Source organism: Sorex araneus, chromosome X (assembly GCF_027595985.1).
Source record: "Sorex araneus isolate mSorAra2 chromosome X, mSorAra2.pri, whole genome shotgun sequence".
In the NCBI taxonomy this organism is placed as follows: domain Eukaryota; kingdom Metazoa; phylum Chordata; class Mammalia; order Eulipotyphla; family Soricidae; genus Sorex; species Sorex araneus.
This window is the reverse complement of record NC_073313.1, coordinates 345,689,158-345,707,028: the sequence shown is the minus strand read 5'-3', so window position 1 is coordinate 345,707,028 and position 17,871 is coordinate 345,689,158. Positions and strand designations below refer to the sequence as shown.

At 51.3% G+C, this 17,871-nt stretch overlaps 1 protein-coding gene and 1 non-coding gene across 2 annotated transcripts; both read left to right on the top strand.

The window, feature by feature from the left end:
• The first annotated feature begins 2,691 nt into the window (after positions 1-2,691).
• Positions 2,692-11,213, top strand: ODC1 (ornithine decarboxylase 1). The gene is made up of 12 exons (XM_055121424.1): positions 2,692-2,788; positions 5,189-5,305; positions 5,387-5,518; positions 5,745-5,918; positions 6,031-6,203; positions 6,764-6,898; positions 7,567-7,648; positions 7,838-7,921; positions 8,918-9,080; positions 9,168-9,280; positions 9,361-9,575; positions 10,222-11,213. Exons 3-12 carry the CDS (start codon positions 5,417-5,419, stop codon positions 10,361-10,363), a joined length of 1,383 nt encoding a protein of 460 aa, XP_054977399.1. The 5' UTR covers positions 2,692-2,788; positions 5,189-5,305; positions 5,387-5,416; the 3' UTR covers positions 10,364-11,213.
• LOC129400682 (small nucleolar RNA SNORA42/SNORA80 family) lies at positions 4,176-4,309 on the top strand. The gene has a single exon (XR_008627869.1). It is a non-coding gene; the product is annotated as a small nucleolar RNA SNORA42/SNORA80 family (small nucleolar RNA).
• Positions 11,214-17,871: the final 6,658 nt, after the last annotated feature.

The window sequence follows — 17,871 nt, the reverse complement described above, 5'->3', positions numbered from 1 at the left end:
TGAGGATGAAGGACTGGGGTCTCACTGTTACGCACAAGGTGGGCCCTGATGGTGCTCACTTCCTTTCCCACTTCCACATCCAACGGAAGCTCTCATCCCCGTGTAAGAATAACTTCCAGATGTTTGGCATCCCATCTTCTAGAGGCTCTGTTGCTTATCTCTCAGGATAAAAATAGTCAGGGAGAGGATCCAGTCTCCCCTAAACATGCAGGAAGACCTTCGTTTGTGCCTTTGAACAGGACCCGCTTTAGTCACTACCGGCTTTTCTTCTCCAGTCCGAGCTGGAACCAGGTTCAATGAGTCAGACGCTCAGAGTCAAGGCCATGGGGGGGTGAAAGGCGGGGTTGTCGCTCAAAGTGCACCTGGAGCTGGCAGGGCCTGTGCTGCCAGGTGAAGCTGCTTGGTCCTCTGCTCATGCTCCTACAGAAGAGCCAGAGGGGTCACTGGGGGAAGGTCCGGCCCCCCCAAAGGCAAGCATGGCACACGAGCTTGCCCGTTGTGGGGTGGGCCGGCAAGGAAGACAGTGTCCGTGACACAGAGAAATGGCACATGCAGAGGACAGAGAGAGACAGATAGACATGAGAGCACATGCAGAGGACTAAGCACTTCATGTCTTACTGTAAAATACAAACACAGCGGGTAGGACGTTTGCCTTGCACGCGGCCGACCCAGGTTCGATTTCCAGCATCCCATATGGTTTCCTGAGCACCGCCAGGCCAGGAGTAATCCCTGAGCACAGAGTCAGGAGTAATCCCTGTGCATTGCCGGTTGTGACCCCAAAAAAAGCAAAAAAAAAAAATATATATATATATACATATATACATATACAAACAGAGAACTGAGCTAGCCCTAGATCTGGCAGGCCTCTCCAGATCGCTGGAAAACTGGATGCTCTTTGGGTCTCGGGCTGACTGGTTGTACTCCAAGCTGAGCAGTGAGAACCCAACTCCCCTCTGGTCCCAGGTACTGGTCATGGGACACTTCCCAAGTGTGACGGAAAAACTCCGTGTGTCATTAGAACAAGATGGATCTTTAAGGAGGGGTGATGGGTGGTGGGCAAATACCAGGAAATCAGGCTGCTGGAGTGATACTAACATACCTCTCCGGGACAAAACTAGGTACCTGGCTGCTTCCGGGCTTGAAAAATGAAGAGAAGAGAGAGCCCGTTATTGTTTCTGTGGACTTCAGAGAGCAGTGCCATTCACTCAACAAGCTTTCACAGCCTTGGGGGCCTACACCAAGGCTTTCAGCAATCAGGCTTTTGTAGCTGGTAAGATCCTTCCAGTCTGTGGCCCAGAGGAAGAGGCTAACTTGCCCAAATCCACAAAGCAAATTGGGGGTTAGAGGGGGACCTGGAGTGCACCAGGATCCCCCTACACACCCACCCACAGCCTTGGAAAAGGCTTATTTTGCTGATCACTCCTTACTAGGCGCCCTTGGACCAAGAACAACCCACACCCTAAGGGTGGATCTGCTGAACTTTGCCTTCAAGGGCAGGATTACAAAAGACAAACAAACACGAAAAGAGGCTCCCAAACCCTTTCAATCTTTAGGACAAGCTTGGGGATGGGAAACGGTCCCCACTCCAAAGGAGGGCTACATGCTTAGGGAAACCAAATTCCTCCGAACAAGGCTCACTGTCTTAAGTGCTCAAGACTTCGTTGGTGTGTTGGGGCTTAAAGCACGCAGGACGCCAAGTGTCCCTATCCCTCCCCGCACAATGCGTTCATAATGTTTCACTGGGGGCACACAGCGGGCACAATGCAAAATGCACCCATCACTGCTGGCGCCGAGGCTCACGCTGCAGCGTCCCGCCGCTTGCGCGACCGCCTAAATCTTGCCCCTGGAACCCTTAGACGTATCTCTGGTTCCAGACGCGGTCCTGCAGCTTGCATCGGCCACCAAGGGAGGCGGTACCTGGCTATTTCAGACCTCGGTTAGCCGGCGCCGCGGCTTGGCAGCGGGGCCGCGAACTTGCCCGGCGATCCACTGCCCATCCCTTCTCCGAGTCCGTATCTCTACACCCTTTGCACGATGCGGTGGAGCAGCGCCACGGTCCTTTCTCCGGGGACCCAGGGTCCCTCCCCGGGCGGAGTGTGCACGTGGCTCATGCCGCGGCCGCCGCGCGCCCGGACCTCCGCTCGGACCACGAGTGGGTCCACCCCCGGAGGAAGACCCGTCCTGCATAGCACCGGCAGCAGTCCCGTTGCAGCTGCAGTCACCGCTCGTGCAGCGCGCGCCAGCCTCTCCGCGGCGCGTGGAGCACCAGGCCCGGGAGCGGGTAGAGACGGCCCCGGGCGGCGGCGGCGGCGGCGGCGTGCGCATGCGCGCGCTCTGGCTGCCGCAGGGCCGGGAGGGGCGCACGGCCCCCGGGGGCGCGGCGGGCTGGCCGGAGCAGCGCTGGCGGGGCTGACGTCGGAGCGCCCGCGCCACGCCCCCACAGCACCGCCAGGGTTTCCGATTGGCTGCCGCCGCCGCGCCCCGCCCCCTCCCGCGGAGGACGCCCGGACGGAACCGATCGCGGCTGGTTTGAGCTGGTGCGTCTCCATGACGACACGCGCGGCGCTATAAGTAGCGGCGCGGCAGCGCGGCGGCTTTGTCAGTGCCCTCAGCCTCCGCCGCCGCCGCCCCTCGGCCTGAGCTCCGGCGCCAACCTCGGGCCGGCGGTCCTCCGCGGGAGCCAGCGAGGCGGCGGGCGGGCGGGCGGCGGACGGGGGCGGGCGGGCCTGCGAGCGCGGCGGCGGCGGCGTCTCCATGGGGCCGGCCCGAGGCGGCCGTGCGCGCTGAGGTGAGCGGGACGCGGAGGTTGGGAGGCCGGGAGCGGGCGACGAGCACGTGTCGCTGTCGCCGCCGTCGCTGCCGCCGCCGCCGTCGTCGTCGTCGTCCGCGGGGCCTGCGGGGGCCTGAGCGCGCCGGGCCGGGGGACGCTGCCCGCGGCCGCCGCGGCCACAGACACGTGGTGACCGCGGCGGCCCCGACGCGCCGGCCGGCCCGCGGTCGCGCCGTCCCCCTCACGTCCCTGCCCGTGGCCGAGTTTCCCCTCAGCCCGGACCGCGCCGCGGTGAAAGACGCGCCGAGACGGAAGTTGCCCGGGAGGCCCCGGAGTTCTCTCAACCGCCAAATTCTGGAGGTTTTTTTTTTTTTTTTTAATAATTTTTGGAAAGAAAAAAATAATCATCGGGCCAGGCCGGTAGCAGGTGCAGGACGGGAGCGAGGTGCGCCCGGCGCGTCTGAGGCGCCCGTCGTCTTTTTTTCCGCCGCGGAGCCCCGGTTCTTAGTCTTTAATTCCTTACTATTACTATTACTATTTTTTTTGGAAGCGCTTTTTAGTTTTCTTGCCCGGTGAGCCCGAGCACGGGTCCCGCCGGAGCGAGCGCCCAGAGCCCGGTGGGGAAAGGCGGAGCGCCGGCCCGTGCGCTCAGGACTCGCCAGCCCGGCCGCCCGCGCCCCGGGACGCGCCTCGGCCGGGCTGAAGAAGGAGCGGCTGGGGAGGCGACGTCGGGGGGGGGGGGGGAGTCTTCTCTAAAGAGGAAAAAAAAAAACGGATTGTGCTTTCCCCCCCCCCCCCCCCAAAGTCCCGCCTCGTGGAAGACAAAAGAATGGGTCGGCGGTGCTCAGGGTGAAGTTGGGCCGAATGGAGCGGGCTCGTGAAAAAGTTTGGGCCGTTTTTATTTATTTGTTTTTACTTGTTCCGGTCTCTTGTTTTAAATTAGTCCCGGTCTCTGCTCCTCTGTTACCCGGTTGGGAGTCAAGGAAGTTTGTTCGCCGAAGCTGCTAATGGGTTTCTTTTTATTTTTAACAAGCTCAGTTGAGTTCAGAGTTACAGTGTTCTTGGGTGAAATCTCTTTATAGCACCGCTTTAAAAAAAGAAAATAATCGAAGATACAGAAACGCGAACTGTTTGAGGGTCTATTGCAAAGAGAAGCTTCCCAAGTGTAGGCCCGAAGGAGGTCACATAGTAACAGAGCAGGACCCTTAAATAACCCAGCTGTCACCTTTGGTGCTGAGTTCCTGTTCTTTTATGGACAGAAATGGGTTTGCTGGCAGCAGTCCTTGCTTTTTCCCTTCTGCCTATTTAGACAACCTGGGAGGATAATCATGCCAAAAGAACATGCCGATCGATTCTTTTTAAAAAAAAAAAAGAAAAGAAAAAGAAACAAAACAGGTTCTGCCCTGCATGGGTTTGGATTTATGGCAGGTCCGTCCCCCTGGGCCTCTCATAGTGCCCCATGCCAGATCAAGCTGCGGCCCAGAACCACTGCCTGGCCCTTGCCCGTGGGCTGTGGGCACTGATGTGGGTCGCACAGCCCTCCTGAGGAATCCCTACCTGGCTGAAATAAGTAAATTGGAGTAACTGATTGTGGGATAACTGTCTGGTGCCAATGTCACATTCCGGAAGGCCAGGGAACAGTGGCTATTATTGTCTAGGGCTTTACTGTTGCTTATCTGCATTCATTCATGCTTGTTTCTTATTCACAAAGTTAGCCAAAAATCACTCATGTGATTGCTAAGCAAATATTAAGGTCCCTGTAAGGGGCGTTTGGGATTGCCAGAATCACTGATTTATTTGAGCAGTAGAGCTGGTTCAGGAATGCAAATTTCTCTTTAAGATGCAGCGCAGCTGTGATTCGTTGTTTAATTGGAGAATGCAGTTTTAAAAATGCATGCCCAGTGTAAAAAAATATATAGCTTAGAACATTTTTGGGAAATGTACTGTGCACTCAGTAAATTGAGGTCCCCAGATAGTTCCATGATCATCACTAAAAATGATTGTCTAGGACTTAGAGAAAGTTGTGTTTAGTATCTCTGAATAATTATAGGGCTCATTTAGATAAAACAGTAAAATGCTGGCTAAACAGTAAGTTGTTAAGCAGAGTTTTTCCTATCAGTGAGCAAGGTGCAGAAATTACCTGCAGTTTTTAGCACTGATTTTTGTCTGTGTATTCTGTGACTCTGCACTATGTTTAGTGTCTTTGTTTTGAAGTGTGTGTGGGGGGGGCCCACACACCTGCAGTGCTCTGCTTACTCCTGCATTCAAAGCAAATGCTTTACTGTGAGGTGCTATACCATGTAGGGAGTTTAGTGTGTTGCTTTGAAAAAGGCATTGAGTATGTGATGTGTTGGCTTATGGATTATGTGAGTGACACCTTGTGTTCCTAATATGGGCCACAAATTCTGTGTTTTTTAGAACATTCCAACGCTGCATTGAGAGCACTCACATCTTCAGCGGGGCTGGGATTTCCTGGACAACTTTTCTTTGTGAGAAATCTGGCAATTTCTTTAAAGGTCATCAAGTAGTTTCCGTGTAAGTATTCTTGGTGGCTAAAGCTTCCTCCAGTTGAGGATTACACAAGCTTCTAAGTAAATTTCACCAACCTGTTTGCAGTGTTGTGCATCAAAGGAACGTCCAGAAACCATGAACAACTTTAGTAATGAAGAGTTTGACTGCCATTTCCTTGATGAAGGCTTCACTGCCAAGGACATTCTGGACCAAAAAATCAATGAAGTTTCTTCTTCAGTAAGTACGAGTCTGTAGACAGTGTACCTTGGGAATCGGGGCAGATGAGAAGGGAAATTTTGCTGGGGTCTTGGAGGTGTTCTGGAACTTGCCTAGTCTAGCTGGGGGACCTGGAATTGACAGCAACATTAAAAATCAGAGTCATTGGGACTGGTGGGAAAGAAGGGAGCCTTCTCAAGTGGGACACCTGAGAGGCTGTTCTGAGATGTCCTCACTCTTCCTTCAGGATGACAAAGATGCCTTCTATGTTGCCGACCTGGGAGATATTCTAAAGAAACATCGGAGGTGGTTAAAAACTCTTCCTCGGGTCACCCCCTTTTATGCTGTCAAATGCAATGATAGCAGAACCATAGTGAAGACCCTTGCTGCTATTGGGGCAGGGTTTGATTGTGCCAGTAAGGTAAGCAAAAGCAGTTTTTGTATTATATGGTGTATGGGACCAAATGTTCTGTGAAAGGGGCCTGTGATTGTTTATTAGCTATAGGTTGCATAACATAATCCCTCTTTTTCAGAATGAAATACAATTGGTGCAGAGTCTTGGGGTGCCTCCAGAGAGGATTATCTATGCAAATCCGTGTAAACAAGTGTCTCAAATTAAGTATGCTGCCAATAATGGAGTCCAGATGATGACGTTTGACAGTGAAGTTGAGCTGATGAAAGTTGCCAGGGCACATCCCAAGGCAAAGTGAGTTACTCCTTGTTGGAGGCAGGGTTCAGAGATGCATTATAGACCATCAGACTAAACTCATGACCCTGTGATGGCTTAGAGCAGAGGGTCCCAAATTTTGTCCTCTTCCCCCCCTTTCAGAAAAAAATCCTCAGTTCTCCATGAAATCTGCCTTTAACCAAAAGAAAGCCCCCCTCTCCCCCCCCCCTACTGCACCCTCTGGACTGTGCAGGGCTGTGCCCCCAGAGCATGTTGCTCCTTTGGCTTGGAGACCTAGTAGAATATAGCTGAAATTATATTAATAAAAGCCTCTCCAGTTCAAACCAAGGGTTTGGTTCTCCCCCTTGTCTCCAGTGATCCTTTTTATCTGGGAGAAGGGAGTGGGTCCACTCCTGGTCTGGCTGTGCAGTCCTGGCAGTAGAGCTGGGGACTGCCCACCAAGCGCATGCACACTAGGGCACACACATTGCCAAGGGCATGTTCACTCCAGCCCTTGGAGCTCTCACCTCAGCCCTCTGTTTTATCCTTGAATATAAGTGTTCTGGTGGGAGAAATTTGATACAGTTTTCTTGTTCTAGGTTGGTTTTGCGGATTGCCACAGATGATTCCAAAGCAGTTTGTCGCCTCAGTGTTAAATTTGGTGCCACACTCAAAACCAGCAGGCTGCTTTTAGAACGGGCAAAAGAACTGAACATTGATGTCATTGGTGTCAGGTGAGATTTTGATAATGAATGATTAGAGGTTGAAATACTAAGTAATGCAAGTTTCTACGGGTTTATTTCTTCTCAAGCTCAGAAATGGGCCTGGGATAATAATATAGCGGGTAGGGTGCTTGCTTTTATGCAGCCCACAAGGAGTGTTCCCTGAGCACAGAGCCAGGAGTAATTCCTGAGTGTTGCTGGGTGTGGCCCCAAAACAAAAAACTCAGAAATGGTAAGAAGTTGCATATTTACATTCACTGTTTTGCTAATAATTTAATCTTGTTTTAAAAATTTTTAATAGCAATTCATTTCACTATGATCCATAGTTGCTATTTTATTTTACTTGATCCCCTCATCCCTCACTGAAAATTATTTTTCATCCTTAAGAATATGCTTTCAGGGCTGGATTGATGGTACAGCGGGTAGGGCATTTGCCTTGCATGTGGCCAACCCACCTTCAATCCCCGGCATCCCATATGGTCCCCCAAGCACCGCCAGGAGTAATTGAGTGCAGAGCCAGGAGTAACCCCTGAGCATCTCTGGGTGTGACCCAAAAAGCAAAAAAAAAAAAAAAAAAAAGCTTTCATATATTAGTAAGTTTGTATTGGTGATAACATTGTTTTTTATTAAATTATATATTTGTACATTTAAGAAAAATTGCATATTTTCTTTTGTTGCAGCTTCCATGTGGGCAGTGGCTGTACTGATGCTGAGACCTTTGTGCAGGCCATTTCTGATGCTCGCTGTGCCTTTGACATGGGGGTGAGTGTATATATATATTATATATAATATATTGCATCGTGAGGTGGGGTGGGCCTGGAATAATAATGGTTTAGATTCTAGGATTAAGTTTGTAGACCTTATAATGTCGTACAGAAACTTAAGATCCTAGGCATGACTTGACTAGATGCATTTGTGGCTATTCTATTGATTTCATTTTGTTGGCTCTAGGCTGAGGTTGGCTTCAATATGTATCTGCTTGATATTGGTGGTGGTTTTCCTGGATCTGAGGATGTAAAGCTTAAATTTGAAGAGGTAATGTATAACAACATGAATATGCTTAACAGATATTCTGGCAAGTTTCTTTTGGAAGATAGTGTCTTTATGCCATATTAACAATATTAAGTATATATATTTTGGAAGGGGCATTGAATCACTGTGAGATACACAGAAGTTGTTCAAAATTGGGTTTCATCAACATATACAGTGTTCCAATACCTATCCCTTCACCAGTGCACATTTCCCACCACCAAAGTTCCCAGTTTCCCTCTTGCCACCCCTCTACCCCAGCCTGCCTCTATGGCAGATAATTTTCTTTCTCGCATGCTCTTTCTTTCTAGTCATTATGGTTTGTAACAGGTACTGAAAGGTGATCATGTATGTTCATTTACCTCCTTTCAGTATTTAGCTTTTGTCCAGAGTGACAACTATCATTGTCATAGTAGTCACTTCTTTATCCTAACTTCCACCTCCCTTCCACTTTTTGGATATATATATTAGTGACTTCTATGCTATTTAAAGGTGCTCAAGAGTACAGCTTTTGACTTCCCTGCCACCACAGGAAAACCAGTTTGTTTTTCTAAATGTCAACTTTTTCCAAAAGTTTTAGAAAATTGTTAGTCACATTTAGAAATGTGGAAAATTGGGTCAGAGAGATAGCACAGCAGATAAGACTCTTGTCCTTGCATGTTGCTGGCCTGTGTTCCATCCCAGCACAACCCGTATGGAGTAAACCTTGAGTACTACTGTGTGTAGCCTTCCCTCCCTCCAAATAAACGAAGGAAATGTGGAAGTAGGGAATAAATTTCACACATTACCCAACTAAGAAATGGGGTGGGGGTTAATGTGTGGATTTTGTCAAGACTTGACCTTGTACGTCATTGATAAAATCATAGTCAGATTAATAGGCTAGAAAGGGTATCTGGAGGGGAATTAAGAGCAGTGATTGACTGGTTTTCTGAGAGAACTGCTTCCTCCACCTAATGACTGATTTCTATGTCATCATTGACTGCTCTTATCTGTCACTCTTAGATCACCAGTGTAATCAACCCAGCACTTGACAAGTATTTTCCCTCTGACTCGGGAGTGAGAATCATAGCTGAGCCGGGAAGATACTATGTTGCCTCAGCATTCACACTTGCAGTTAATATCATTGCTAAAAAACTTGTTATAAAGGAACAGACGGGCTCTGATGGTATGTATGAAGGATGAGTCATTGCGTGCATAACTAAAAGTTGGTATAGAAAAATAGTAACTGAGGCTAATTTAACCACCTTTCTAGATGAAGATGAGTCGAGTGAACAGACCTTTATGTATTATGTGAATGACGGAGTATATGGATCATTTAATTGCATCCTTTATGATCATGCACACGTGAAGCCTCTTCTGCAAAAGGTATTTTAGAATATTATTCTGTAGGAAACAGTTAGGATGGTGATTAATAACAGTTGTAACTAGTTTTCTCTTGAATGTAGAGACCCAAACCAGATGAGAAGTATTACTCCTCCAGCATATGGGGGCCGACATGTGATGGCCTGGATCGTATAGTTGAGCGCTGTGACCTGCCTGAGATGCATGTGGGTGATTGGATGCTCTTTGAAAACATGGGTGCTTACACAGTTGCTGCTGCCTCGACTTTCAACGGATTCCAGAGGCCCACTATCTACTATGTGATGTCAGGGCCAACATGGTTAGTGATCATTGGGTGTTTATGGGTCTGCTAGAATAGTCACTTGAGTATTCTTTAACTTGCTTTCTCCAATTGAAAAGAGAATTGTGTGTTAGGAATGTGGCTTAGCACTGTACCAGAAAATAGGGGGAAACCCACATTTTTGCTAAAGATTCAATAGTTTTTGGTTTGTCTTTGGTGCTACTCTAAGCCTGAGTCATTCTTGGCTGTTGGGCACTGAACCTGGGCTTCCTGACTGCAAAACAGGTGTTCCACTGAGGTCATTGAGCTGTCTTCAGCCTTAAAGTTTTGATTTTCGGTTTTGGTTTCTTGTGCAACACCTGACAGTGCTGGGTGACTGTGCAGTTTTCCTCATGCAAAGCATATGCTCCAAACTGATGGCTTTCTCTGGCCCAAGTTTGTTTTAAACTTAGTTTAACATGCTCTGCAAAGTTTAGGTAATACAAAGGGAAGAGAAATCTATTTGCATGTAACAAGTATTTTAATTAACAAATGTAACTGCTAATGAAAAAGATGGTTCCAAAGAAATGGCCGTAAAGATACACTGACCTCTTCTGATGACCTAGTGACCATGGAAATAGTCCTGCCCTATTATGGGCTGGGTGATTCAGGTTTCTGACTCTGCGCTTTTGTCTCTATATCACAGGCAACTCATGCAGCAGATCCAGAGCCGTGAGCCCTCAGAAGCAGAGGAGCAGGATGTCAGCGCTCTGCCTGTGTCCTGTGCACGGGAGAGTGGCATGAAGCGACCCCCAGCAGCCTGTGCTTCCACTAGTATTAATGTGTAGATTCTACTCTTGTAGCTCTTCACTGCAAGTTTAGCTTGAATTATGGGATTTGGGGGACCATTTAACTTAATTACTGCTAGTTTGGAAATGTCTTTGTAAGCAGGGAGGGTTGGCACAGATGCAACAATATGAAGACTAGGAGATGGGTCACACTTATCTGTGTTCCTATGGAAACTATTTGAATACTTGTTTTATATGGATTTTTATTCACTTTTCAAACATGCTACTAAAGAGCGCCCCCTCAGCTGCTAGAGCACAAGCATTTGTAGCTTGGGCATTGGCAGAATAGGGGTACTAAAGCTTAGTGTCCTCATCTGTTTTAAAATAAAGTATCTTGAAATAATTAGGCATCAGGAAATTTTTAGTGTGTCCATCCACACCGCTCACTTTGAATGTGTTCTATGAATGGGAATTCTTATTCCTGTAAACATGAGTTGATGGTTTTCATTATTTTGAAAATCCTTTGAAACGAATGCCTTTGTGTTTTGTTCCAAGTGACAGGAGTCCCGTGAAATTTGCTGTGGACTGACAAAGCTAGTGGATCCTAGCTCAAGGGAAGGTAGAAGGGAGAGCTTGGAGACATCTTCCCCTGGTATTCATCTGAGCACCCAGCCCTTGCCCCACTTAGTGGCAGCAATGAACTTCAAAGCCTCAGAGCCCCTGGATAATTGGCTGACCTGCTCCTCCCAATGACCAGTGCTCGTGCAAGGCATGAGGCCCTCTGTTCCTGCTTACAGAGCCCACAGGCTTCGCCTTCTCACCCTGACTTCACTCCCAGGACAGATTGTGTCACGCACACATTAGGACTGTAATAAATTTGACAGTCAAAGTACTTAAATAAATCCAGCAAGAATTATTCCGTGTTGTAGATCTTTACATTCTCTTTTCACATTGCCCACTTGTCTTACGTTCTAGTCAGCTTGTATCCCCTCTGCAAAATGGTGGCAGGCTTCCATGCTATGAGACAGTTTGGATCTAGCTGCAGACTGAGAAGGAAGGCAGACGAGCGGCAACTCTACCATAGCAGCCCCTGGTTCTCCCCAGTTTCAGAGCAGCTGCATGAGGGATGGCACAAGGACACACTGCAGGTGCAGAACAGACTCTGGCCCCTAGCTGAACTCACTACTACATCGACCTGGGAGTTGAGTGGAGGGACTTTGCTGTTCCTAAAGAGCCACCTTCCCCCAAGACAACTCCACGTGGCGGGCACAGTGCAAGCTAAAGTTAGCTTGTCACCAGCTCTGGTCTCCCAAGAATATGGCTTTAGTTGCCAGAACGTGAAAAAAAGTTTCACAGGAGCCACAAAGAAAGTGATTCTGCCCAGAGTCTAAGAGGGCGGAAAGAAGGCTTTAATCAGCAGTCTGCCCTGTTTCCTGTGAGCGCATCCTTTTCTGGTGCCCGCTTCTAATGTGCAGAATAGAAGGACTGGCCTTGAGTCTGTATGTCTGCCAAGAAACCAGCCAGAGCTAGACACCAAAACCCAAAGCCTTGGTAAATTAGATGCCACTTTTAGAGGGAGGGATGAGCAAGAGCCCAGTGACTATTTGAGCTGGTTTGAAAACACTGCAGCATTGTAAGGGCTTGTGCACTTCTATCTGGGAAAGACCACTCAGATCAGCTGTGGCCCTGCCTGTGGGGACAAACAGTCCTAGTTAGCCCCAGGTCACCCACAAAGCGACTGACCTGACTTGCCTCCCACCTGGTGAAGCCACTCAGGCCTGTAGAGGCCAGCCTTGTAGAGCTTATAGGGTTCACCTGGGTCAAAGGACCCCCCCAACCCTTGACACCTGGAAGTGAGTTTGGTAAAAGACAATCAGACCTTGGACGGTTGGGTGTGTGTGGACATTACCCTGGGTTCCTCAAATCCTTGCGTTTATACCATCCTTGGCTCATTCACAGAAAGGTGTTTGGGGGCCTATGGCTCCAGGTCTTCACTGTGGTCCTGGTGGGGAGGGACAGATTTCCCCAGGGCACAGGGGGCCTACAGAAGCAGCACTGTAAGCTCAGGTTACTTCTGAGTTACTCTGGAACATTTTTTCTTTTTGGGTCACACCCAACACTGCACAGGGGTTACTCCTGGCTCTGTCTGCACTCAGGAATTACTCCTGGCAGTGCTTGGAGGACCATATGGGATGCTGGGAATCAAACCCAGGTCGTTTTGATTGTCCTACCAGCTGTGCTTCGCTCCAGCCCCACGGAACATCTGACTAGATGGCGAGGGAGACGGCTGGGTGGCAGGCGTGCCTGTGCTCACCCCAGCACACAGGCAGTTGGAGAGGTCAGCGGCGGGCTCACACAGCCCCTGCTGGGCTCAGGTTTCTCAGTCATCACTGGAAACAGCACTGCTCTGTGTGTGGGAACGGGATGCATAGCTCAAGGCTCATGCAAGGCCGTAAGTGTGCTTTCCCCCTCCTTTCTGATTCTGCGTTATGCCTGGTATGTACTCTTCCCCGGGAGTGAGCCCATGGTGGTGCCTGGGAGACCCTGTGCAGTGCCAGGTTCAACCAGGGTTGCCCAGATGCAAACCAAGAGTCTTAATCTTCATACTCTGCACCTACAAGGCCGGGTTCGGCCCTGGCATCGCCTCCACCCAGCACTACCAACAGTGGACCCTAGAAAAATAACAAAAATGTAAAGGAGTCAGAAACAGTACAAGAGTACAAAGCACTGCTCTGCCTGCTTCATTTCTGATGCCACCCAGCCCTTCAAGCATGTTTGGGTGCAGCCCTGGAGGCCCCTGAGCACTGCAGTTCTGAGCACTACTGCACGTTGGGGGCTTACTCGGATGCCAGAGCAGAATGGGAGGAACTGGCCGACATCAGCCAGCACTGACCCAGCAGTTCTGCCAGTCACCTTGGCTGGTCATCGCTTGAGCACTACTACATGGGAACCGCCTCTCCCTTCCACAAATAAAAACATTGGGGGGCCAGAGTGATAGCACAGCGGCTAGGCCACCTTGCACACAACCAACTCAGGTTTGATCCCCAGGCTCCCATATGGTTCCCTGATACCCGCTAGGGGTGATGCCTGAATACAGAGCCAGAGTAAGCTCTGAACACAGGTGGGTGTGGGTGTCCTTAAAACCAAAAAAATATAATAATAATAATAATAATAATAATAATAACCACCCAAAAAATAAAAGCAAAATTTTAAGTAAAACTTGCTGGTCCCAACCCAGAGAGGAGGCTGGAGCAGGAAACGTGGGCAGTTGGGTAACTCCTGGAAGAAGTTTTTAGTAACAGGTCACAAAACAACATGTTTGAGGGGCGGGGGCTGAAGTGATAGTACAGTGGGGAGGGCCTTTGCCTTGCATACAGCCGACCCGGGTTCAATTCCCAGCATCCCATATGGTCCCCTGAGCACCACCAGGAGTAATTCCTGAGTGCAGAGCCAGGAGTTAACCCCTGAGCATCACCAGGTGTGACCCAAAAAGCCAAAAAAAAAAAAAAGAAGAAGAAAGAAAAAGAAAATGTTTGAAATTTGAAAGGGACTCAGCGAAGTAGAAACAACAGGCCTGACTCCCCTCAGGCTGAAGGTGCCAACGACGCAGAGGGACAAGACATAAAGAACAGCAGAGAGTGGCCAGCGGGGGCCCCCAGGGAAGAAACATTAGGACCTAAGGTAGAATTTCTAGCCAGCGGACTAGCCTCAGCACGGGCTGGACATGGCTCTCGGGACATTCACCAGGCTGTCACCCCTGCCGCCTCAGCTCAGTCAGCTGGTTCGGGTGCTCAAGTCCCAAATGTGCCTCAGTCTGCACCAAAGGTGAGCCCAGAGCCCAGGGGAGACCGTGCATCCTGTCTCACTCCCTCTATGTGATATGCACCCAGTGTGTGTGTGTGTGTGTGTGTGTGTGTGTGTGTGTGTGTGTGGTGGGTTGCTGGGGCAGTGAGGTCCCACCTGTCCTCTAGTCATGTGTCCCCCACAACCCCATGGTGACCTCGTGTTCCTGGCCAGGTCTGGCCTTCCTGAGGTTTCTCAGTCATCCTAGCGGGCTGGCAGCACACTCTGCAGTGAGGTTCTCCGGCCATCAGCCTGCTCCGTGGTGGGCCTGGGAGGCTGCTCCGAGCGACCTCCTGGCTCCACTGGAGGCGGGGAGATTAGCCCTTTCCAAACCGGGGTCCCCAGGGGAACAGGGTGGGCAGGGCACTCTGCAGGGTGGTGTGTGTGATGGAGAGTGGGCCTGAGCCGAGGTAACCCCAGGGAGCCCCAGGAGAGGCAGCTGGGTGGCCTCCTGGTCTCGGCAAGGGCAGGACCACCCCCATTTACTGCCCCTGGGCCCAGCAGGGCTGTGTGAGCCTGCCGCTGACCTCTGCAACTGCCTCGCCGCCTCGCAGGAAGAACGGGCGAGGCCATCAGGCAAGGCCCAGCCTTCGGTGCCCTCACAGCGCTAGGGTGACTCTGACTGCTATTTTGGGGAGTGGGAGGTGCTTTGCACCCTCACTGCCCACTCTATTTCTGTTTGTTTGGGGGCCACACCTGGAAGTGCTCAGGGGGTTGTGCTCTTGGCTCTGCACTCAGGAATCACTCCTGGCAGGACCTGGGGGACCATATGCAATGCTCTGGGTCAAACCTGAGTTGGTCTCGTGCAGGGCGAGCTCCCTGTCTGCTATGCCGTCGCTCTGGCCCCATCACTGCCCACTCTAATTATGACGGTCATGACAAGGTGAGCTGTGCTTCCTGCTAGCTCCGGGGCTGGGACACTGCAGGAAACCTTAGCCTAGCCCTTCCCCAGACTGGGAGAGATGTGCAGGCTAAGCTCTGGGAGCTGGGGCATCGGGGGTACACAGCTGAAGATGGCCCTCCCAGGATCAGGTACCCAGCCTAGGGCTGCCTGGTCTGGATCTCTGACCTGTAGAGGTATGCGGGTCCCACGGCTACAAACAGGATTGCAAAGTTAGCAGATGGAGGCTGGTGCCTGGCAAAGATGTATCGTGAATGAGCACCCGAGTCCTCTGCAATGTAACTGCCTTATAGACAGGAAGTCAGGGCGCTGGGCTGACCTCAAGCCCTCCGTGGAAACAAAGAACATGAGAACTCTGCAGTGGGAAACATGACTTGAGGGGCCTGGGGGCTAGAACAGGGAGGGAGCAACAGGTATGCTGGAGGGAAGCAGGGAAGCGTTCAACAGGAAACTAAAAGTATGTATTAGGTGTGAAACCTTCTCAGCACCAGTATTGGAAACCACAATGCAAAAACGTAAAGAAATTAACATGAAAAAAAAAAGTCTCTTGTAAAGCAGGGTGGGCATTGGTGGAGGGAAGTGAACACTGGTGAAGCGATTGGTGTTGAGACATTGCACGTCTGAAACCCAATCACAAATAACTGTAATTTCACGGTGGTAGTCGCGCTATTGCGCTGTCATTCCATTGTTCATTGATTTGCTCCAGTGGGCACCAGTAACATCTCCATTGTGAGACTTATTGTTTCTGCTTTTGACATATCGAATACACCACGGGTAGCTTGCCAGGCTCTGCCATGCAGGCAGGATACTCTTGGTAGCTTTCTGGGCTCTCTGAGAGAGAGATGAAGGAATCGAACCCGGGTCAGCCTCGTGCAAGGCAAACGCCCTACCTGCCGTGCTATGGCTCCAGTCCGCTCCAGTCACAGTGGTTAAATTTTTAAAATCTTTTTTAGTAGAAATCGCTAATCACGAAATCCCGTTAATCACCAATTTCTCGGGCGGGCTCAGTAACATCTCATTTCGTCCTTTCCCTGAGATCTTAGAAGTCTATCTCGACTCGGCCCTCCTAACGATGTTGCACTGAGGGGCTCTTCAGGGTCAGGGGAATGAGATCCAGCTTGTCACTGGATTTGCATATGAATACACCATGGGAAGCTTGCAAGGCTGTCCCCTGTGGGCAGGAAACTCTCAGAAGATTGCCAGTTTCTAAGCAGCTAAAAATTTTTGAAAAAAAAATTTGAAAGAAAGAAATCCAAGCCCTCCCCAGGTTTCAGACCCCACTCCTGTTTATATGACATGGACAAAAGTTTTCTCAGCTTCCCCCCCACTCCCAGGTGTCACACCTGACAGTGCTCAGATGCTATTCCTGGTTCTGCATTCGAAAATAACCCATGGCAGTGCTTGCAGGGATTCAGGCAGGGGCAGGGGGGTGCAAGGCAAGCGTTGTGTCCTCTAGTCTCTCTCCAGCCTGTAGAAAGCAGCCAAGTTGGCTCTGAAAGCTGGTACTCCATAGCTTAGGGACCTCGGACGGACAGGGATGGCCCTCCCAGCTGTGGCCACCAGAGGGTAGCAGCGCCTGCAGCTTGGGGTTCCTTAGCCACACGGGCAAGGATGCGCTATCATGGACCTCTAGGGAATTTAATGCAAGGTGTCAGACCCCCACCAAGAAAACCCTCTCTCTGAGGCCGACCCCCGGCCCAGCCCCAGCATTGCCTCACCTAGAGCCCAGCTGGTGGGTCCCGGCAGCCTGGACTTGTGCTGTGCCGGCCTGGAGGAGGGGACACCCCAGGCATCCTTGGAGGGGCCGCATCTGAGCCCCACAGGCTGTCCTGTGCCCCACCCGGCTTATGGGAGTGGGCTTCCTCCCTGACGCCTGTGGGCCTGGGGGCCATGGGCTACAGCTCTCAGGGGTTCCCCAGGAGCCACCCTCGAGGGTCCCTATCCGCTGTCTCTGCACCCTGGCACCTGGTACCAAAGCCGGTCCAGCGCCTTGTCCCCTCTTCCCAGCCTTGTCCCCATCTTTCCAAGCTTCCCGGGGGTGCTGGTTCAGGTCCCTCCCCGAGCCCGCCCCACTCCTCACATCTGGAGAAGCGGGGCCCACTTGGACCCCTCACTAGAGCCAGAGCTTCTGAGGGCAGTGCCAGGGCCTCCCCCCGGCCTGCAGCTCTGGGAGGTCAGAATTGACACCCGGGCCTCTGGGTCCTGCCAGGTCGGGGGTGCAAGGGGCCTCCTGCAGCTCTGTGCCTCCAGGGTCCAAGCGGGCCACTTCAGGAGGCAGGGAAGCGCCCCCCACACCTCCTCCCCGGGGCCTCCCGCTGAGTCTGAGCCCAGCCCCAGATCTGGGCAAAGGCCACCGGATGTGAACTAGCAGGTCAACACTGGGAGCAGCGCTGAGCGGGGACCCTCACAGGAAGCCTTTGGACCTGCCTGCAGCAGGGGATGAACACGAAGGTCGGGACAGTCACGGTCAGCCCGGCTGGGGAGGGCCTGGGGAGGCTGCTGGAACATCCGGGCACCTCCTGACCAGGAAGGTCCATCAAAGCTGCAGGCTGGCCACTGGGTTTAAGCGGGCACGTGCCTCATGCCCCTTCCCAAGGGCACTGCCCGTCACGGCACTCCACGGGGACAGCCACCCTTGGAGGTGGCGCCCCTTTTCTTTATTTTTGCTTCTTTTGTTTTTGAGGAGGGGGTCGCACCCAGTGGTGCTCAGGGGTTACTCCTGGCTCTGCACTCAGGAATCACTCCTGGCGGTGCTCGGGGGGCCATATGGGCTGCCCGGGATAGAAGGGAGTGGACACGTGCAAGCAAGGCAAACACCCTCCCC

Bases quoted from the DNA above. Each gene is read 5' to 3' on its own strand.
- ODC1 (XM_055121424.1), top strand. From the start codon at position 5,417: ATGAACAACTTTAGTAATGAAGAGTTTGACTGCCATTTCCTTGATGAA. The intron at 5,519-5,744 runs GTAAGTACGAGT...CTCTTCCTTCAG, and splicing joins TCAATGAAGTTTCTTCTTCA to GATGACAAAGATGCCTTCTA. The intron at 7,649-7,837 runs GTGAGTGTATAT...TGTTGGCTCTAG, and splicing joins GCTGTGCCTTTGACATGGGG to GCTGAGGTTGGCTTCAATAT.